Consider the following 23204-nt stretch of genomic DNA (forward strand, 5'->3'; position numbering starts at 1 on the left):
GTTTAGGTCTGGGAGGATAGTAGCCAATGGCTACTAGCCCTGAGGGTGGCTACACCCTCTTTGTGCCTCCTCCTGTGAGGAGGGGGGCACATCCCTAATCTTATTGCGGGAATCCTCCATCTACAAGATGGAGGATTTCTAAAAGTCAGAGTCACCTCAGCTCAGGACACCTTAGGGGCTGTCCTGACTGGGGAGTGGTGACTCCTTGTTTTTCTCATTATCTCCTCCAGCCTTGCCGCCAAAAGTGGGGGCAGTGGCCGGAGGGGCGGGCTTCTCCACTAGCTGGAATGCCCTGTAGCGCTGTAACAAAGGGGGTGAGCCTTTGAGGCACCACAGCCAGGTGTTACAGTTCTTGCAGGGGGAGGTGAGAAGCACCGCCACCCAGTACAGGCTTTGTTCCTGGTCACAGAGTGACAAAGGCACTCTCCCCATGTGGCCAGCAACATGTCTGGTGTGTGGCAGGCTGGCCAAACTAGTCAGCCCACACTGGAAGTCGGGTATGTTTTCAGGGGCATCTCTTAGATGCCCTCTGGGTGTATTTTTACAATAAAGTGCACACTGGCATCAGTGTGCATTTATTGTGCTGAGAAGTTTGATACCAAACTTCACAGTTTTCAGTGTAGCCATTATGGTGCTGTGGAGTTCGTGTTTGACAGACTCCCAGACCATATACTCTTATGGCTACCCTGCACTTACAATGTCTAAGGTTTTGTTTAGACACTGTAGGGGCATAGTGGTCATGCACCTATGCCCTCACCTGTGGTATAGTGCACCCAGCCTTAGGGCTGTAAGGCCTGCTAAAGGGGTGACTTACCTATGCCACAGGCAGTGTGAGGTTGGCATGGCACCCTGAGGGGAGTGCCATGTCGACTTAGTCATTTTCTCCCCACCAGCACACACAAGCTGGCAAGCAGTGTGTTTGTGCTGAGTGAGGGGTCCCTATGGTGGCATAAGACATGCTGCAGCCCTTAGAGACCTTCCCTGGCATCAGGGCCCTTGGTACCAGGGGTACCAGTTACAAGGGACTTACCTGGGTGCCAGGGTTGTGCCAATTGTGGAGACAAAGGTACAGTTTAGGGAAAGAACACTGGTGCTGGGGCCTGGTTAGCAGGCCTCAGCACATTTTCATATCATAACTTGGCATCAGCAAAGGAAAAAAGTCAGGGGGTAACCATGCCAAGGAGGCTTTTCCTTACACCCAGTCACTACATAAAAAATAGAGTGAGGGTCCATGGCCGGCATTTGTCATCCACAGGACCCACAGGGCTTGAACCCTGAACACAGACAGAAAAAAGCATGATCGAACCATTAGATGCATGCTTTCTTTGTTTAGAGACAGAAGGGGTGGCTGCAAGCGCTGTGCCAAACAAGTCCAACTCTGGAAACTGAATGTCTACTTTTTTTTACGCTTTCTTCGTAAAAGTGCAAACAGAATTACTTTTCACAGAATCTCATTCTAAAAAAGGGGTGTCCTCTTTAGAAGGGGGAATATTCTCTTTTGCCATCAGATACAAATCCAACCGCAATTTTGTCTTTCCTTAAGAGTTTTAGATGAAATACTCATACAAAGGTCAAGCTTGGATGCCTTGTGTTTCAGATAGAGCTAATAAATATACTTTAAATGAATATCTTCAATGTGAATATTTTAAAGACCACAGGATGAACAAACCTTTAAAAGAGAAATCTTGTCTCTGTCTGCCATATCCCCTTGCCCAGAAACCTATACAATTTCCCTAAAAACAATTCACAGTACTTCTGTGTTGAAGACAGGGCTGGTACAAATCCAGGGGAGATCAGGAAAGTAAACAATTTAAGGCACATTGAAAGGTCAGAGCAGAACTCTGTCAGGGGACTTCCTCACACACAACATAAGGTAGAAATCTGAGCTACGGCAGCCTCTGGGGGAGTACAAGAGCTTAAGCCTCCCACTTCATTGGTTGACGTTTGGGTTCTTTCACATGAGATGGATGCACTACTAAATGTACTGGGTTTATTTAGCTATGGCCATCTTACACTGTATACGTTTTTACACTGTATAGTGCTATTTTAATGTACCAGTAATTCCTAGCCTAATGACGGGGACGGATTAAAACCATGTGAATACATAAATGATCCAATGTTGGAGAACCATGCTCCTTCACACACTGCTCTCACTTCTGTGTGCCCTGCATGAATTAATGTTGCTCATGTGCCCTTCACACATCTCTGTACTCTCAGCTTGTAGATGCCTGTCATAAAAGAAATCCAGTATCTACATCTCCTACATGCATATGAAAGTACACACACACACACACATACACACACTTCACCCTTGCCTTCCGCATGCTTGATGTGAGGTCTGTCACATGCACAAGGTCCTTTTCTACACCTGTGGCATGATCATTTTAGTGTTCTTATGATGCCCTAAAGGAGGATGCTTCTTTCAAATCACACAGTAACCAATGTTTTATAAAAAACGATTTATTAATTTTCCAGTTACACAGTGACCTTGATGTAAACAGAATATTGCCTGTCTGTAAAAATCTCACATTCCTAAAATAAATAACGCAGCTGAATAAACTGGGAGGAAAAAGCATAATTGCTTTAGTTTTGTTCAAAATATCTTCCCTTCAGTATCAATGTTATACATAATTTTGTTTCCCATCACAATCCCACCTTACCCCAAAATAATCAAACTTAAACAAGGGCACAGAAATATGAACATATGCCCCTATGGAGAAGAAATGATCCCTTAAACATGATAGCAAATATTGTGTTCACAAACACATACAGACAACTAATGAAGATTTATGTTCAGTGTTCCTTTTGCAAGCCATGAGTAGTGGGTACGCTTCAACTGTCCTATAACAAGGTTCTTCAGCTGGGTGATTTAATATAAAGTAACCAACTGAAAATCACCTCTTCAGAGGCTAGAAGGCATTGTCCTTACAGGACAGAAGGACACATTTCAAGAGGACTAGGCCATTTAAAGCCTGATTTCCAGAAGGTAAAAGGCATGATTTTCTTAGGATGTCGGGTTTTGTCTGCAAAGGGAAGAAGGGCTGGCTGTCACAGCCTAAAATTCTCCATCCTCCAAAGTTAAAAGGCCAGTTTATTCAAAGGGCCGAAAGCCTGGTCTTCATAAGCTAAATGGTTTGGCCTACAAGGGCAGACGGCCCTGCCATTGGGGGTCAAAAGGTCTCATCATCAGGAGACACTTTTTTTTTCTCCAGAGGACAGTTTATCTGGCTTTCAGAAGACAGAAAGCCTGTTCTTAAAAATGAATCAGGCATTCAAGACTGTCTCTTCAGATCAAATCCTCATTTTCAAGCCTGATATACAAAATACTCAAATGTGGTCCTTGCATTGCATAAAGTCTTATATAGAGCAGACAGAATGCCAGTAAAAAGATCTAGTTTTCAAAGGGTTAATGCCCTTGGCTTCAGGAGGTCTTGTCATAAACGGTGGAAAGCCTCATCTTTAGAAGGCAGAAGGTTCTTTTCTTTAAAGGAGAAAATACATGGTCCTCAGTGGAGACTACATATTGGCCTTCAGAGGGCTGAAAAGCTAAGGAATATTGTTCAGCGGACAGAAAACATTAAAAATACAGAATATACCTATCAATTAAACATTTTCCAAGTCTGCAAAGTTTACAGGAGTTGGAGAGCTAGGGCTGACTACAACAGAACTCCCAACAAAAGTAAAGTGAATGGGACAACTACAAAGGTCCCAACCCCTGCTAAGTTGCACAAAACAACTGATTTTCTTTATTGGAAGTTTCAACTTCATCTAGTTTGCTGACATTACAACAAAATGATGTTGCAGTAATTCAAAAGAACATTACAGGGTATATTTAAAGAAGCACAGAACATTGGCCATTGGCATGGTCTTTGTTAAGAAAATACTTCTTTAAGGCAGATAATGGGAAATGGGAAAGAAGCTGGGTATTTTCTTTTCTTTTTATTCTCGTTATGTGGCTGTGTAAATGAGGAAGGAAAATCCTAAAGGAAGGAACCACAGTGTGAAATTTGACGAGAGACCCTACGCAACTGTAAGTGTGAAATTAAGAATCTTAAGTAAAGAAACAATTTTGAAAGCAACAGAGATCTTAATAAAGTAAATGAAGCATTAATTTAGCACAGATGTAAAGATAATAAATTAGGTGAAACACTAGCAGAGACAAACGAAATGTAAGGAACTAGGAAAGTGGGACACCAATAACATAAGCAAAATAAGAAATCACAAAGATATGCAAATTTGGGAGACATCAAAACAAATAAAATGTGAACTCATTTCCCCAAGAAAGGAAATCCAAAAGAGGGGGGGTTGGCTAAGTGAAGCCAAAATTAGGAAATAACATAAAACAAATAAGAATCTCATAGGAACAGACCCAGACTTGACATCATACTTAGTGATAAGTTTTAAAATCTCTTGGCTTAATTTTAGTTTACTAAGAAATATGTTGGTATTCATAGCTCCCAATAATTATTAGATGACACTAAAAAGAGGAATACAATTCATGGCCCAGTCAGGTGAACATCAGTTCACACTGCGAATCACAATGAATCACCTTGAACAGTGGGGGCAAAATCTTGTACTGGTATCCTCTGGAATGGACATTAGCTTAGAGTAACACAATGTGAAAGACATCTAAAACCAGAATATCTGCCCCTGTGGAATATCCATCAGGGTGCTTGCTACATCTTGTAAGGGAGATGCAAATCTAGGTATTGATGCATGATGTTCCTCATGGAATGTGGATTTGCTAATCATCTGTCATTTAGAGCGATGGCACAAAAATTGTTCAAGGATCTCTGTGCAACTATGGACTGGACATTAACCTAAATGTCTGCTGAATAAAAATAACAGATTTTCTAGACAAATGAGCCTCGGGAAGAAGCAGTGGGTCATACTTCTTGTCCTGTGGTTATAATGATGGTTACATTCTAAGCATTATACATACATACACATACATCTCACATTAGATTGTACGGATCCTCACTGGTTTCAGCATGTCATCAACAATAAACAACAACTTAGGTGCAGTCTATCATGCATAACCATGATGGAATGTTACTGGTGATGTAGAACTACAGTAAAACACTGAATTTGTTATTTTATACTAAGATCACCTGCTACACCGCAGCAAATAAAATTACGGGTATCCATGAAATTAAGTTAGATGTGTCCATCAAGAACAAAGTTAGTGGTCTCACTTCAGTTCAACATACGCATATCCTACAGGCAATCATAGAAACGAAGGTTCTATTTTTACAGAATTTAGCTATTGCCTGATTTGAGTTCCCCACAAGACTGTAGTTCTAAGGATTTAATTGCTTTGCCAGTATACACTTCCTCGGGCAGGTAAAGGAAACCAAACATTCTTCTTCTAAACACTGAAATGGCAGACAGGTTTAGGAATGGTCTTCATCTTCAGTGCTCTTATTGCACCTTTATCATAGTAGGTTGTTAGCACAAAGCAGCTTTTCTCATGATGAACCATGTCCATTATGAGGGGAAACACATATACTTATTAATATATATACCTATCAAAGTGTGTATATTAAAGAAATATTTGTTAAGGGACTGTAAGGTAACCTTCAGGGAGATATTCTGGTACTTTGAGAAAATATCATGATCCTCCTGAGAAAACATCAGAAGCATGCTGGGTTCAAAGCTCCACACTCACCTGTCAAAAACATGCCTTGTAAAGTACGCACTTTTGCAGCTGAAATATATGGGTACATGGCATGTAGATTCTTTTATCAAATTATTCAGGAATAAATTATTTTTTATTGAATAGGACACTTATGCACCCAATCACAATGGCCACAGGGTTGCTACTAGGCTCTCTGTAAACACACCCTTAGTCACTGAGTCTTCAATCAATTCAGCAGAGGCCACTGAATGTTTCATCCCAAAACATTACTCTTACATTCTTGGGTTGAAGATGAATGATCTTAAGGTGGCAGTTTTCCCCAGTGTCGAGGTTTTGTTTTCTCCTCCCCAACCAGTTCCCTCCCATTGGTAACATAAAAGTCCAACAACATGACTTTCCCCAAAATACAGGTAGAATTCAAATAAAAATGCACAAGTACAAATTGATACCCAGGAGAAACATGGTCCATATTCATGAGATTTTTAATTCAGTTCTGAGAGATATCAAAGAACTGAATTTCTTTCCCTTTGTAGCAATGACCTCATCTGCTCTCTTGAGTTGTAGGTGTGCTGATCAACAGGCCTGGGGTAACCCAGCAGTGCATCTTGGGGAAGTACACCTTTCATTGTGGAAACAAATCACCACTTATCAGCAAAAAAGGTAAACTAAAAATTATAAAGGCGATACTGTCCTTCATCAGCAGAACTGTCTTAAAATGATCTGTTTTCCACTGGTGATGAGGTTTCTTCCCTATAACATAAATCTGTCTCTATGGCCCCAATTTAGTCACACCGCAATAACTGGATGTAACTGGTAAGAGCGGATGATTCATTAGATTAAAGCAGAGAACCAGCAATGGGGAGACAAGCCTGTTTGGCTGATGTGCAGTGGCCAACATGCAGGTCCCCCACAAATGTTGCACTCCTGGGAGGGAACATCCTTTTGATTAGCATTCGGTAAGGCTTTGCACTGGAAGTGCACATGGGTCTAACAGCAGCAGAGAATGACATCTGAAGTCCTCCTCCTGGCATTTTAGGTGTCCAGTTATGGGGACCTTAAATGATGAACAGCTGGAACAGGAAATAGCAGGTTATGAGTAAATAGTGATGACCTCTGTGCCACCCCCGCGGACCAAAAGGACTCTCTCCAAACCTTCTGTAAGAACCTCCAAGAACTCCATATCTGACAAGGTAGAACGTTAAGGATAAAAAGTAGATGCAGTAAGTACGTTTACCCCTAATGTAACATCTACAAGTACTGTTTATACTGATGTTAACATTCTCAATTACTCACACTCTCACCACTCCAAACCGCACATTGTCAGGCAGTGCAGCTTATTTAATAAAAGAAAAAAGGAAAAAAGAACAAAACATAACATGACTGCACGATGACAAAACATGTCGTAAATTGTAGGTCTCCTGCAACACAACGTATACAACTTCAGTCCTTTTATCCTAAGATGTAAATGAAAAGTCACCTATGAGGCTTCACCAACAAGATGGGGAGCACGTCTCAGTGGTGCCCTGTAGGAAGCACAGTAATGAGAAAGATCATTTACTTACCTCTTATTCTTCACCTTACAGTTTTGTATTGTAGCTACTTTTGGCCATTTTAATCAAGCCTAGCAAATAGGGGTGGAAGCCTTAGAGTAATGGATCCTGACAGTGGTCTCAATGGCTAATATTACCCATGCTTTGATACACATAAATCCAACTGCACTTATCAGTCAGTTTACTGTTAAAAGTTAATCTAAATGAGTGGGTAGGCCTGGAGCCATAGTGGGAAAGAACTGCATCAGTAGAAAACACAGGGGTGAACCCTTCATCTTGTAATTTTCCCCTTCATCTGTGCTTTGGAAAAGTGGAAGGATACTTAACTTCATCTTCCTGGCAAATTGTGCATCTTAGAAATCACTGCAGCCATAAGACTGGATATGGCATTTTTTTTATTTTTAGCAAAGCCTCTTAGCAACTTTAGCTGCACAGTCAGCAATGGCAGCCCTGTCATTCATGTTGTGATGTCACAGTTCTGCCCATGCCCCCTGTCGATAACCATCATAACAAAACAAATGGTGCTTCCAAAACAGAGAAAGAATATCAACCTTATCAGGATTCAGTGGGAAGTCTATGGTTAAGATCAAATATCCATCAGAAAGAAAGTTACCATATGTGAGTAACTTCATAGTGATGGATAAATATTTCTGCAGATTCCTCATATGGCACTGACTCCTAAAACAATGACCTTGCACTCTGAGTGCCTGAGGATCTTTATATACCTTCAATCCATTAGAAAACCACTCTTCCAAAATGTGCCTTGTTTTCAAGTCGAGATATTAATGTTTGGCAAACGTCTATTGGCCTCTAAGACCCGATTACATCTTAGAAGAACAGTTGTTACTTGGCAATTAATTTACCTCAACACATAAAGACATCTTTTATGTCAGTTTGCAACTAAGTCTAATCCACAGCATATCTGACGTGGTTTGCTTTCTGAGAGCTTTTTTTCTTTCTTCACCCATCGCCAAGAGCCCATCTCTGGTCCAATCTGTGACACTTCTCCATCTTAGAAGTGTGAGGTGCAGAAAAAAAAAATGCTGCCAACAACTTCGATACGTGAAGCTGTTAAACTACTTTAGGCAAGAACTTAATCAGACATGTTAAACCATCTCATATGGCAGAAACAGATTGGAAAGTTGATCTTAAGACATCCTCTGCAGCTCACATATTCTCCACCAAAATGCAATGACCTCCAGAAAAACTAACTTCACCGTCAACAATTTGAAAGGACAAGAATGCACGCAATTCCAGGAAGACCCAAAAAGGAATGGCAGAACAATTAGCATCTCAAACAGGAGGCAGACTCCTTAGTAGGTGGGAAACCCCCTAATGGAATCTTGCAACAATAATAGTGGACAAAACACGCCTGCTAAGGAGACCATCAACATTGCCAGATATACCTTTACTGTGTATGCTTTGAGGCCTTTCCAAATGATGGGAAGTGCAAACTGCAACATGTCAGGTGTGAATAGACTTTTTCTTGGAAGATGCACCAATCAGCAGTACACTTTGGTTCAAGAAAAAAAAAGAGGACTTTCTAAATGTCAACAACTATTTTTATGACCTGCATTTTTAATTTATGTAACTGTAAGTTAAACCCATTTCACACCCCTTAATGCTTCCCACCCCTAAACTTTAAAACTTCAAACTACCCCTCAAAGCTATGCTTCTTTGAACCCTAAAAGCACCTAACTACCCCTTTATGCTATCATAACTCAAACCTACCACCTCGTTGCTACCCCTAAACGCTAGCCCTTGCCTGAACCCTAATAATACCTTACTATGGCTTAATGCTACCGTTCCATGAACTCTAAAATCACTTACCCCTTTCCTGAACCACAAGCCCTCCTACTACTCCTATGGTACCCACCCCAGAACCCTAAAAACTCCAAACTACCTTTAATTCTACACTTGCCCTGTAATTCATAGAATTCTTCGATTTGTTTTATAGTCACAGATTTTTTCATTCCCATTTTTTAAAGTAGATGACTTTATTAACTACTTTTTTCATGCTATTTCCACCTGTTTGAATTCACGACATTCACAGAGTGCCTCCTAGCTGGAAGAACAATCTGCAGCATTTCTTCCAGCAGCATATGAGCACTCCAATATTCTACCTTCATGCTTCAAGACCGAGGGCAAAACTCTGGGTAAAGTACCTACCTTGCCAGACCTGTTGTGTCAGAAGATCTTGAATGAATGGATTCAGCAGTGATTGACAAACACACAAGGTTTTTTACACCAACATAACTTTGTCCAATGTAAAGCAGTCAGAATATCCTCTGCTTTGTGCTACATTATATTCCTGATGATTCTTGAAAGGAGGAGTTAAGGAAAGAATGCGGGAAAGAATGCATATGTGAGATCAGATGAGAGTGAATACATCCCCAGGGAATGCTTATGTAGCCACTTTAGTTAGCAGAACAACTTGCACTTATGGTGAGTAATGAAAAGATCTACATCTGGCATGCCCTGCAAACGGAAATGTTCTACAGAAACTCCACACATATCCTACTCTTGACTTGTCAACAAAAGCCTGGTCAGGAAATCCATTCTTGACTTCTCTGAATCCTCCTGGTAAAATGGAGGGATAAATATACATCCCTCACTTTACAGCCCAAAACTAAAACATTTTGGTGACTTTTGAAAGAAGCCTGGAATGTACACCAATTCCGCTGCACGTATAATAAATGGCAGTAGCATTGTTCGTGAGAATCCACAAACATTTGCAGAAACATTGGCGCACATCCTATGACAGAGATGCAAAATTGGCGTACAAAAAGGAGCTTTCTAGTTTCAGCAAATCCTCTTGCAGAGCTCAGAAGGACTTTAATGTGTTGGCCCTTGATGCTGCCGCTAATAAACCTTGTGCACTCTTTGGTATTGTGCACTCTTTTCTTTCACCAAGGGCAGCGAAAAATGCTCTTATGCCCTCTGCTCACCTTTGAGAGGAGCTTGCAGATTTCTTTTCTAACAAAATTAAAGCAATTTATGATCAGTTCCCCGGTCAGCGAGTGTCAGAAACAACGGCTGAGAAGGTTCCATCGGCTGGCCCTGTTTGCGGAGTTTGAGCCTATCACACTGGAGGATTTAGTGTTACTGCTGGCTAAATGCAAGTCAGGTCGCCCCGTGACTGCTGCTCTCCTGATATCTTGAAGTCAGTTCTGTCATCTGTCAACCCCATCCTGAAAAACTGCTGAATACCTCACTAGAGTCGGTGTTTGTTCAGGAGGGGTGGAAACAGACCTTCCTGTTATCATGGTTAAAAAAGCTTAAAGCCGAAGCGAAGACACTTAGCACCTTCAGACCGATCTCACTTCTTTCTGCAGCAGCCAAAATGCTGGAAAAAGCATTTAATAGACAGCTTTGCCGGTTTCTGGAATATAACCCCCTTCTCCATGACACACAATTGTGCTTCCGGGCAGGGTACAGCACAGAGTTGGCCTTTCTGGAGGTCTCTGACTTTATCCAGTCTCATTTTCATAGGAGTGCTTCAGCTATGGTTGCACTCTTGAACTTGACATCAGTGTTTGACATGGTCTGGCAAGTTATCTTGTTGAACAGACTGGAGAAGACTGGGAATACAAGGCAAAGCCCTGTCCAGGTTTAAATCATAGGTGCTCTCAGGCTGTTTTTCTTGCTCCGTTTACTTCAGATCCTACCCTCTTGAATACAGGGTTCCCCAGGGCTCAGGCTAGAGCCCCACTCCTTTCATTGTTTATTCAGAGCTCCTAGCTAGCTTGGTCGAATCATGGTGCCTGAAGGTGATCTCTTATGCTAATGACATAGCACTTTTTGTCCTTCCAGGTTGTGGGATTTGACGCCTTTATTTCCTTCAAGAACTACTTGAAAGCAGTTGGCGATTGGATGGGTGAGAGTTGCCTCAAACTGAATTCTGATTAAACAGAAACCTTTTTTTTTTTGGCACATGCACGGTCCCAGACTCCCTCAGTTAGTGCCCGTCCGAGCTGGCGGTGCCTCCTATTCCCTCCTACTGGGTGTTAAATTTGATTCTGTCCTGTCTTTTGAAACCCAAGACAAAGCAATCTCTGCCAGCTGCTCATGTCTCAGTTACTGCTAAATTGGACTATGCAAACAGTCTATATCTGGGCTTACCACTTTACCTACTGTAATTATTGCAGATCATCCAAAATGCTGCTGTGCACCTTATTTTTATGGTTACTATGCATCATTCTGTTTCTGCTCTTCTTCGTCAGCTGCAATGGTTACTGCTTATTAGCCATATCAAATTCAAGGCACCGATCTCCGCCTGCAGAGCTTCAGAGCAGGCGAGACTGCATTATTTGAGATCCCGGAGGTCCAATTTATTGAAGATCTTGCACATCCCTAGGGTTCGTAGGACTAGGTGAAATGGGAGATCTTTTGCTTTTCTTCATGCAAAACTCTGGAACACACTTCCAGTTGCTCACCGTTTTGCACCTCAGGAGATGATCTTCAGGAAAGGTCTGAAGACTCATTTGTTTAATGTTTAGGTCAGTGACCTAGGCTGTTAGCTTATTTTGGGGTGGTCCTCAGGAGTTTCCTCCATTAGGGCAGAGGAGTGTCGTCCCCCCTCTCGCCCCGCCAGCAGCGGCAAAACCTTTCAAAGAAAAGGATAATAAACTTTGCTTATTATCCTTTTCTTTTAAAGGGGCGGGGCCACGTCGTGAAGAGCAGCTCAGCAATCCCCCTCAGAGCGCATGTTTGTTTGGCAGGTCGTGCTGGGCCAGCCAAACATACATGCACAGTGGGCTCTCTCCAGCCTGCCAACACAGCTGCTGGGCTGGAGGGAGCCTGGGCACTCCCAGCCAATCCTGACGTTGCTTTGACCAGCATCGGGATTGGCCACAGGGCAGGCTGAGAGCAAGACAAAGGAGAGGAGTGGTGCGGCAAGATAAGTTTTTATTTTCTTTAAATGTAATTTATTTTAATGTTTATTCTCCCTCCCTCTACCGAGCGCCCTGCTATGCAAGCCGCTCCTAGTGGTCCTGCTGCTAGAGCCGGGATGCTCCCTCTGGAGTAGCTGTGCACTTTATAAATGCTTACTGTACTGTATTGCTTGACCTGATTTCAGTAGAAGAAAGTGCTCAGGGTGATATGATTTGTCAGAAGTTTCAGCACATTGATGTGAAAGTTGTACTCTCTCTGATACCTGAGGACGATTATTATGAGTTTGTCGAGCTGTATTCCCAGCCGTCGGTCACAACCATAACCTGTACCCAATCTAGTCTGAACTGTTCTCAGATTAGTAGAATGTGTTTCACAGCCTAGCGAAGAAGGACACTGTAAGACACCATGTTCTGCTATGAAGCAAATTAGGCACAGAAATTGAACTTCAAAGAGATTCATGCTCTGGTAAAAGTCTAACAACCTGGCAAATGATTTTCACTCTTTACCAGGAAGAAACATAATTCCCTCTCACTGTATTCAGAATTGTTCAGGTTGGCCAACAGGAATACCTGTTTACTGGGCAGAGAGAGCCAGATTTCCAGAAGCAAAAAGAATGTATGCTTCACTCATTTAGCTTTTTTGACTCCCTGTCTATAAAGGAAATGTATTTGGTCTTGGCTGAAGAAGCCTACACTACTAGACTCCTGAGAAAAGGATGATCTTTTATGTATTCTCATACAGTCAGAGGTTCTGTCATACGGTGCAATGGTAGTTTCCTTCTCTCCCAGATATGCGAATCTCACCATGGGGTGGTGGGAGAGAGAGGTCGTAAGGCATGAACAACAAGGATCATTTCTAGATAAAATCATTATCTTCAAAATGCCCAGGCACATTTCTGGACACAGTTTCAAACCTTATAACTTATGCTCCAAACTCTGCATTCTCGAGGACCTAAACTTTCGGTTTGGCAAACCCAATATGCCACATCCAAAAACTATCACCACTGGCTTAGTCACATTGAATCCGACTGTACACAATCCCATACACATCGCTGGACACAACCTAGATGTCATTTTTGCAAACCCAGAACTAGTTACCATTCAAAGCATCATGCCAGTCATATAGTCAGACCAACTTGCCAACATAAAACACCACAAACCAACACACCCAAGACTACCTTACATGCATCCATCTATCTACTGACGATGGAACAAACTCAATTTTGAAGACACAGAAACACAACTAACAGCCAACACAGATCTAGACTCAATAAATTCTGTTCCAAAACATTATGAGTGACTACAGGAAGCTTTCGATATCTAGTACCACTCAAAAAAACTAAACGGGATAAAAGAAGACCAACACCTTGGAGAAATACAGAACTAAAAAAGATAAAAACAACAAATCAGAAGTTTGCAACAAACATGACTCAAAACAAATGGCATTCAAGACAAACTTCACCTACACAAACTTAAAAGAATATAAAACTCATCAATCAAAAAAGCTAAAAAATAAATAAAGGTACTACTTAGACAGAATTCATAATGCTAAATCTGCTAATATTTTTTTTTATACAAATCTCAACAAATTTCGAAAATTTAAATGCATGGAAGGATCTCATCCCATTACTCAAAAATTCACGGACAAACTGGCAAATCATTTCACAACTCAGGCAGACACATTGGACTCCTATTTAAAACAAAGGAAAACCACCAGCACAAACCTGTTTCCTAAAGTCCCCTCCAACAGCAACCCAACCCAGCATCTGCACTCCTTCATACAAATATCGCAAAGTTAATTTATGGATTTGGTCAAAGCAATCAGGCCTGGAAGCCCTTCCGACCCTTGTCCTGCAAACATCTTTAAGAACAATCTTTTATCTACTTCTGGTGCCACACCTGTAAGAAGACTCGTCAATAGTTCTTTAACAATGGGAACCTTTCCTGAAGACCATAAAAAAGGCATACCTAATGACCGTTATTAATGAAAACAAACCTGGACCCACGGCACCTCAACAGCTACAGACTGATTACAAATGGATCTTCCCTGGGCACACTGATAGAAAGAGCAGCATTCACCCTGATGTCACAATTCACTGAAGATAACTCCATGCTTTCAGACTACTAAACTGGATTCTGCCCAAGAACAGACACTGAATCTGCACTCATCGCAATCTGGAATGATCTAAAAAAACACAGTTGACCACAATGGAGTTGCTGCACTACTTTTCTTGGACCTCTCAGCTGCGTCTGACACTGTTGACCATGACTTCCTAATTCAAAGACTCCACAAAGCCGGCATAGAAAGAACTGCTCTCGACTGGATCACATCCTTCCTTGAAAACAGAAAAAAATTCATCTATTCTCCCCCTTTCTCGTCCAAACCCTACTTCACAAAAGCAGGGGTCCCTCAAGGAACAATCATCTCACCTATGCTTTTCAACAGCTAAATTATGTCCTTACCAGAATTGATCGATGAATTTCTACTCACATGCTACAACTATGCAGATGACACACAAATACTCCTTCAACTGGAATGCCCTAAAGGCATTGGAAACTCACAAATCTTTAGTTGCCTCAGAGTCGTTGATCACTGGATGACTTGGAGCCATCTCAAACTGAATGCTTCCAAAACGGAAATACTCATATGTGGGGACCTGAAAAATTATGATCCACTGTGCGCCAAGGACCACCTCCTAAAATATGTAAGGAAGTTGAAAACCCTGACGATCTATAGACTCCAACTTAACGATGAATGCCCAAGTGGACAAATTAGCATGATCAAGCTTCATCATCTTGAAAACTCTGCGACACATCGTCCCCAACCTCAGATTTCCACACAAGGTCCAGGCTACTATCTCTCTTGTACTATCTAAACTAGATTATGCAGATGGCCTCTACCATGGATCATCTCTATCTACTATGACAAAAAACTACAACGCATTCAGAACTCGGCAGCCAGACTACTACTACATGTAAAGCCACAAGCCCACATCTCCCCTGCCTTGAAGGCACTACATTGGTTACAGGTTGCCACAAGATCCACCTTCAAGCTGCTTTTCATCACCCACAAAGCAATACATGGAACGGGACCGCTTTTAATCAGGAATAAATCACCAAATACATTCAACAAAGAAACCTTTGGCACCCGCCTTAAAACACCACGATGCAAGAAAAAGACTATAGGTGGTACATCCTTCTCTGTTCAAGCAGCCAAACTATGGAATTAATTACCCCCAAATATAGCTTGTCTTCATAAGACTACTCAAGAGTTGGTTCTTTCCTTCATAACCACCATATCCAAACAGCAATGGACTGCATATCCCTGTGTTGGTAAACATTTATAATCTAATTATGTGTACATATCTAGATATGTATATTTCTTCAAAAAATATGTATAATTACTATTTAATAATAATACAATACGTACATACTCTTCAATCCTGTTTAACAAATGTTTATTTACTCAAAGTTAAATGTACATGTGTGTCTGAATATATATATGTATAAATGTACACGTGTCTGCATATATATATGTATACAAGTATCTATACAATGGATGTATGAATATGTTTGTACACATATGTATGTGTTTATTATTCTATGCTAAACATGTTCATAGCTCATTGCTTAGTTCCTAGATAAGTTGTTAGGTTACATACTTATGAATCCCGGCTCTCATTTTAGCTATCACAATAAGCAAATGTTATCTTAACTATTTTGCAGCAAGCATTTCACTATTGATAATTGAGGAAAGATAAAATAATGTAAGAAAAGTGCACAAATAAATTAACCTCAAGTATTGCTACTCTTGAAAGTCTGTGTTTGTACAACACAACTTTAATCTCAAAATATTATATCCATTATTATATTCCCAACACATATATTCCCTTAATATGTATTTATATATCTATTTATTACTTTAGTACTACTGTACAAGAGGGAAAAAATGTATCTCGTGTAAGCTTTACTCTGTCTCCGTATCACCCTATACCTCTATCAATCTATCCTCCATCCCCACTCTCTGACTCATCCCAAACCCATTCTACTACTATGGTCTCCAAAATAACCCAGCCTAAGCTCTTCCTTCCTCTAGCGCTCCTGGCTCACCCGAACCTCAGTTTACTACTATGATCTCCCAAACAACCCTAATAAATTCTCCCTCATGTATCTCACCTTTCACTCATCCAAAACCCCTTCTACTACTATGATCTCCCTAACCCCTTTCTACAGACTCTTCCCTCCTCCATCTCTACTTTCTTATCCCAATCCTCATCCTATTACTATAAACTCCCAATTAACACTTCTGGATTCTTCCCTCCTTTATCCCTTAATTATATTATTCAAACCTACTAACAAACTCACATATCATCTGCTCAAATCAATTCATATTACTGTACTCATACTTCCCTATACTAATCCACCACTAATACTTTTGGGTTTCAGAGTTAATTGCTGAAATGCGCTTCGACGCCTCATCAGGGGTAGTACGCACTATATAAATACAATTATCTGTCTGCGATATATAGATGACTTGTTTATGATTTGGAACGGCACAAAGGAACAACGCTAGGAATATTTTAATATCTTGAACAACAATGAGCATGGTCTCAACTTCACATACAACACCAGTTCCACTCCAACTGATTACTTGGATGTAAGGGTATACGTGTCCAACAATAAACTGGATACCACCATCTACAGGAAACCGACTGCCACCTATAGTGTGCTGCACGGAACCAGCTTTCATCCCAAATGATTGACGAAAAGTATCCCACATGGTGAATGTCTTCACACAAGAAGCAACAGCTTTGAGGACAAAGAGATGGGGAAAGGACTTGAGGTGGTCAAAAAAGATTTGACCAAAGTGGGTACCCTGCAACATATATTGAAAGTGGAGCTAGGAGAGCCACATCCAATTCACGCATACAGACAATGAATGAAAACAGGAAGATGAATACTGATAAAAAGCCGAACAACACAATTTGCCTCATTCTGACGTACAGCAAGGAGAGCCAAGATATTGCGAAGATTTTCAGGAAACACTGGAATCTTCTCGCAAGTGACATCTCTGAACTTATAGGAACACAATCCCAAGTATCTTGCAGGAAGGCAGGATCATTGAGGCACAGGCCTGTAAAGTGCCATTTCACCGATGCAAAACAAGTAAATTGCTAAAATCTAGCACCAAAGGTATTTTCCTAGATGAAATAGTTGCAAGGCGTGCAGAATTGACAAAATACCAAGTATTTTTGTGATTTCAAAGGGAGAATCATAAATATTGAACAGAAAATCGCATGCAGCATACACTTTGTGGTGTATATTATTGAGTGCAAATGCAATTTAAAATACGTGGGGAGCTCCAATTGCTCCCTTAAAATGAGAATTTTGGAACATATCAGAGCAGCTCAACATCAGGATACGAGTTATGCCATGGGTAAACATTTATCATGCACCCCATGTAAATGAATAGAGGAGGACCATGACAACCTATGGCATCACACAAGTCCCCAAGGAGGAGAGAGATGGGGACTGAACACTCAAATTACACTGCTTAAAGTCAAGGTATATCATGAAACTATGTACCAAGGCTCCTTATGGACTCATTGCAGGTGAGGAGTTACATGCACACTTATGAAGGACTTCATGGGCTTGCATGAGTAATAGGCTCACAACTCCGAGGTGCCAGTGTTTCTGCCTAAAGAGACTATTCTCCAGTACCAGCTTTAATTAATAATTGCGTATTTAGCCCTGCATTTTGTCATACAATTATGAATGCACATATTTGTGTAGTACTGATTTGACATTGGGCACTTAGCCCCAGATATTGCTATATTTGGTTGAATTATGATTATTGCCCTGTACATGCATGATTTTGTTGAATTTTAATCATCACAGTTGGTACAAAATTGTTATAATTTTAGGTGCATGTACATGATACCTATGTATCTTACGTTCAGAAAAAGGCACCAACGTGGTTTGTCATTATTACTATTTTAATATACAGACTACCAGTCCCAGAATGCTTCATTACAGGCAGGACAGACAAAACATATATAACTCAGAATTGAAGTAGGACTCACTAACTGTGATAAAGACTCACTTTGTGTCTAAATGCGATGGTGCTTGCAGAGTCATTTTGCTTAAATAAACCTAGTTGAGATCCTGGAATGCTGTGGATCCTTTCGTGGGTCAAAAACATATATAGTGTCAATTCACCTAAATGGAGTTGAGTAAGGTACTGGAGACACTGCCACAGTAAAAAAAAAAGAAAAAAAAAGGTTTCTTACCTGTAAACTGCAGTACTCCAGTATATCCATTATAGATTCACATGCTTGAATCTTCCAAAGCCGAAGTGGCTCCCATGGTACTTATTGTATGCAATCGAAAGGAAAAGTATAGCTTAAGACAGGTTCAGAGAACGGACATTATTATTTACCAATTCACATCATTTGACAAAAAGCTAATTCTATCCAATTAGGAAGCAGTTGAGGAAGCACCCCACGCCCCTCAAGGGCCACCATACCTCAGATGTCTCAGCACAACTGCAAAGGTAAAATAGATGGGGATTTTTAAAAGTGTGCAGCAACTGGAGAGGAGGGTGTGTAGCATGTGAACCAACAAAAGATAGCAATACTGGCAAACTACAGTTTAAAGGTAATTAACTTGTTTTTCTCTGCTACTGAATACTTCATAGATTCACATGCCTGAATTTGACTAGCAAGCAGTTCTCAAATTAGCATAACATTCTCAAAGTGGAGGTGGGAAGAAGCAGACATAGTAGAAAGATAAAAATAAGAAACTCACCTCATTGAAATAAATACCAAATGACTGCTTGTCCCACTGCTGCATCATCTTCAACTGTCGAATCCAGACAGTAATGCCCGGTAAATCTATGCCTGTTACTCCATGTAAACTCTGGAAATGCTGAGTAAGGACACTCCAGCAAACAGAGCTTTAGAAGTACCCACACCTTTTGTAGAATGCACTCCATCTTTTCCATACAGAGGAATTCCAGCCTTCGGGTGGCTAGTCACTATAGCCGGGAAACCCATTGTGCTACACAGTCTAGACATTGTGTGTTTCGTCCTTGGGTGGCCCATAGGCTAATAGAAGTGAATCAGTTTTTCCGAACGTTTTAGTTCTAGCAGCATAAAACATAAGGCATTGTTTAACATTAAAAGTATGAAGTGCTTTATCTGCTTCATCAGAAGGATTCTGGAAAAAGTTCTCAAGGACTACTGGTTCAATAAGGTCAATGTCTGACAGAATTTTGGGAATAAAGTGAGGATTTGTTCTGATTATGAATCTACTGTCACAGAATTGCAGGTATGGCTATTTAATAGTGAAAACTTGAATTTCACTGATGTGCCTTGTAGGCGTTAGTAGAGAGATTTCCAGGAAATATTTTTGATGTCCAATTTATGTATGGGTTCGAACGGATTATACATCAGTTGAGATAGAACTGTGTTTAACTACAGAGAAAGTGGTGGATTTTTAACCAGAGGATAATTTCTGGAAAGGTCTTCGAGTACCTTTAAGCAATCTACAAAACCAGAGCAACAGTTGATTTGACGATTTTCTAAAGAGTGAAAAACAACTAGGTGGACTTTGATAGAAGTAGGAGAAATACTTGATCGTTCTAGGAGCAAGATTTGTCCCGGTGAAGAAGGAAAGGGGTGAATATTATTCTGGGAGCACCATGTATATAGAAAGGGGCTCATTTAGCCTTGTATGTTGCATTTCAGCTCTGGCCCTTGCTAAGATTTTTCTGCAATCTTCTGGAATAGTCAAGCAATGAAGTTGTATTAAAAAGCAAGGGCAGTAAGTTCGGCCGAGACTTCGGCTTGGGATGAACTACTTGGCCTTTGTTCATTGCTAGAAAGCCTACCTCTGGTATGGGTGGAATATGCTTTTGTTCTGATAGGAGAAGTACCAAGATTGTCTATGCCTGAGTGTCTGATTTTTCGTAGAGGAGGCTTTGCAACTGATCGTAACTAGAATCACCCCTAGAAAAGTTGTTCTTCTGCTGGGCTAAGGGCAGCCTTTGTGGATCCCTTGGTGATCTGAAAGGAAAGATTCTTTATAAGCCAATCATCCAGATATGGGAAAATTTGATGTCTGTTCCTTCTTAGAAACACCTCTATGAAACCGTGCACTTGGTGACTATTCAAGGAGCAGATTTAAGATCCAAGGGTAGAACTTGCAATTGGTAATAGCAAGCGGTTACCTCGATCCTGGAACACTTTCAAAGTGGTTGGGTATATGGTACTAAGCATCCTGAAGACCTTGAGGATGCCTTGAAATCTCCTTGATTTAATAGGTAGAGGATTTCTTGCAGCATTGCCATTCAAAATAGTTTTTTTTTTTTTAAAAGGAATTTGTTTAGTTGCTGTACATCGAGCATTGGTCTTCACTCTCACATTTGTTTCCAGTCAAGAAAAACTGAAGTAGAACCCCAAGTTCCGATGGGTGTAAGGGACGTCTCCTATAGCTCAATTCTGAAGGGGAAAAAGAATCTCCAATTCCAAGATGTTGATGTGGCCTCCTGCAAAATGGATTTGGAGAAGGTTTCTGAAGAAATTCCATGGAGTGTCTATACTCTATGACATCTAGGACCCACTGATCTGTAGTAATAGAGTTCCAGTTGTTGTAAAAATTTGAAAGTTGTCCGCCCACCAGTAGGGAAATTGTGACCAGTGCCTGACAAATGTCACGATATCTGGATGAGCAATATCCTGTTTGCTGAGTTGCGACTTCCCTGCAGAAAGGTTATCATGTGCAGGTTACAGACAATGGTTGTCTGAATAGCTGTTCAGTGCACTGCTTGTGTTAACTGTGCTGGGGTTGGAGGTAGGTAGGCCTGTATCTGTAAGACTGAAAGTTTCTCCTATAGGGGAACTGGCCCCTTCCTCTAACACAGTGATAGTGTTGAAAGGGATGCTCCTGTAGGACCTCCACAAACCTAATTCTGTATCTGACTTGAAAGAGCAGAGATAACTATCATCATATTTGCCGAATAGGGCTTACCTATTGCAAGGCTTATCTATGATTTTGGCTTGTACCTTAGGTTGGAAAGATGTTGCTTTGAGCCATCCCTGTCTTCTCTACATAACTGCACTAGTAAGTTAGCAAAAGCCAGTGGAGGTGACATCAATGGCTGAATGAATGATTTGGCAGATGTTTTCTCACCTTCTTGTAGGATTGCCTTGGTTTAGTTTTGCTTGTCTTCCAGTAGGAATTCTAGATATGCACCTAGGTTGGACCACATTTGCCTATGTCCATGGAATAACTAAAGAGTAGGATGCTTCAACGGTCGCAGCCTCTCCCGCAGAAAACCTCTTGCCTATTTTATTAAAACACGTACCCTCACTGTCAAGTGGAGTTGCCAAGGTGTTAAAGAGTTTCTTAAACTTCTCTGGACAGCCTGTATGACCACAGAATCAGGACGTTGATGACTGATAAAGCAATCTAGTTAGTCATTTGGAGCCATGTACTTTTCATACAGACAGGGCACAGCCACAGTTGCTGGATTTGTAAATACTTTTAGACCTTCCAACCAGATGTGATTGATTATGAGAATTGCTCCCACCGGTTTCTTTACGACTATGGAGAGGCTAAATGCAAATCAAGCTGTCTGTTTTATGTGAATGGACCGATCAAGTTGTTTGGAAGCCCTCTCCTGGCGGGCATCGAAACTCCAACGTCATCCGCAAGGGAACTAGCATCGGGTAGAGTATGCTGGGCTGAAAGTGTTGCAAAATAATTGTCCCATCCTCTATACATAGAGAGCTCACCTTCTTCTGGTTCATCATCAGAATAAACATATTGTATGGTACTCAGTGCTACTGTTCTCAGTCGTAAGGACTGGGTTCTTCACTACATACCCAGGATCCTCAAAGAATAGACCAAGTGTGGAGTATGAGAAGATAGAGTATGTTAAGGCACAGGTTCTATTTGTGCAGGTTCTTCAAGACCAATTGGTTCTGGAAACCTCTTACAATAGTCTGCAAACATAACCAGGAAGTTTGTAAAAAATGCTGTTAGGACCTGCATCATTGGATACTGATACTGATCCAGATCATCATTAGTAACATTATATTGTTATGCAAAGGGCTCTAAAGAGCTAGGTTTTGAAGCTTCTGGTTGGGGATCCTGGAATAAACATTATTTCCCAAAGTATTATTCATCATCATATTCTATCATCATATTCTTTACATGCAGTTGCGTGAGACTGCAGGCAGGGCCAAAGGGAGCTCCATCCATTGATTCAATTACATCCCCTTATTAATAAGAGGCAGTGAAGAGATCTTGCTGGAAGAAGTATGTTCTTGAAAAATGGGTACTGGTAATCCCTTGTTTGAAATCATTATAATACCTGGCTGCTTCATCAAGGAGACTGTCGACTGAGTCACTGAAAATGTTTTTTTTTGTGCTTCATTATTGTACTCAGACAAAGGTGTCCACGATATCAGGGTCATCGTCAATGAAGGTGCTGCTGTTGTCGATGGCGCTGTCAGCATCAATGGTATTTCAGTTGACAAAGTCAACAAGATGCTCGACGATGAAACTGTCATGGTCATTAACGTTGCCTGCTTTGATGGAAGCCTCATCAACAGTTACTTTGAAGACATGTGTCTTGTCAACAAGGGGTCCGTCAATCATTTTTTACAGTCAGATTTAGAAGGCACCGGAAATTAAGGAGTGGGAGGCTCTGACCTGTATTTTTCAAGTTTGATGAAGAAGATTACTTATTTTATTCAGAATCTCCTCAACATCTGAGGCAGGACTTCTCTCAGTGTGTTTTTCTCCTGGAACTTAAGGACCTTCCTAGAGGGCACATCAGAAGAGTCTCTTTCTGAGGGGACATCTCTTTTCGTTTTTTTTTGTTTTGTTTTTTAAGATCTACATGTTCCCTCACCATATCCAGAGGATGGGTCTTCTCTTGCCTTCATATTCTTGACACAAATCAGTAATCTGACCTATCTATCTTTGAGAGCTTTGCAAAAAAAAGGTACATCAGTATTTACAGTTATTAGCCTTATGCTTTTCACAAAGACAATACAGGCACTCCTTCTGAGGGTCATGAAAGTGGAGCTTAAGCTTACCACAGCAAAAATA

General features: G+C 40.9%; 1 protein-coding gene across 4 annotated transcripts in view; it reads right to left on the reverse strand.

The window, feature by feature from the left end:
- Positions 1–2444: 2444 nt before the first annotated feature.
- SLC12A6 (solute carrier family 12 member 6) overlaps positions 2445–23204 on the reverse strand; it is an 830972-nt gene continuing 810212 nt past the window's right edge. For all 4 annotated transcript variants that reach the window (XM_069238301.1, XM_069238300.1, XM_069238303.1 and 1 more), the window contains one exon: positions 2445–6820. In XM_069238301.1, coding sequence (XP_069094402.1) covers positions 6729–6820 — 92 coding nt within the window. In that variant the 3' untranslated portion in view covers positions 2445–6728. The remainder of the gene's footprint in view (positions 6821–23204) is intronic.

Source organism: Pleurodeles waltl, chromosome 6, assembly GCF_031143425.1.
Source record: "Pleurodeles waltl isolate 20211129_DDA chromosome 6, aPleWal1.hap1.20221129, whole genome shotgun sequence".
Lineage (NCBI taxonomy): Eukaryota > Metazoa > Chordata > Amphibia > Caudata > Salamandridae > Pleurodeles > Pleurodeles waltl.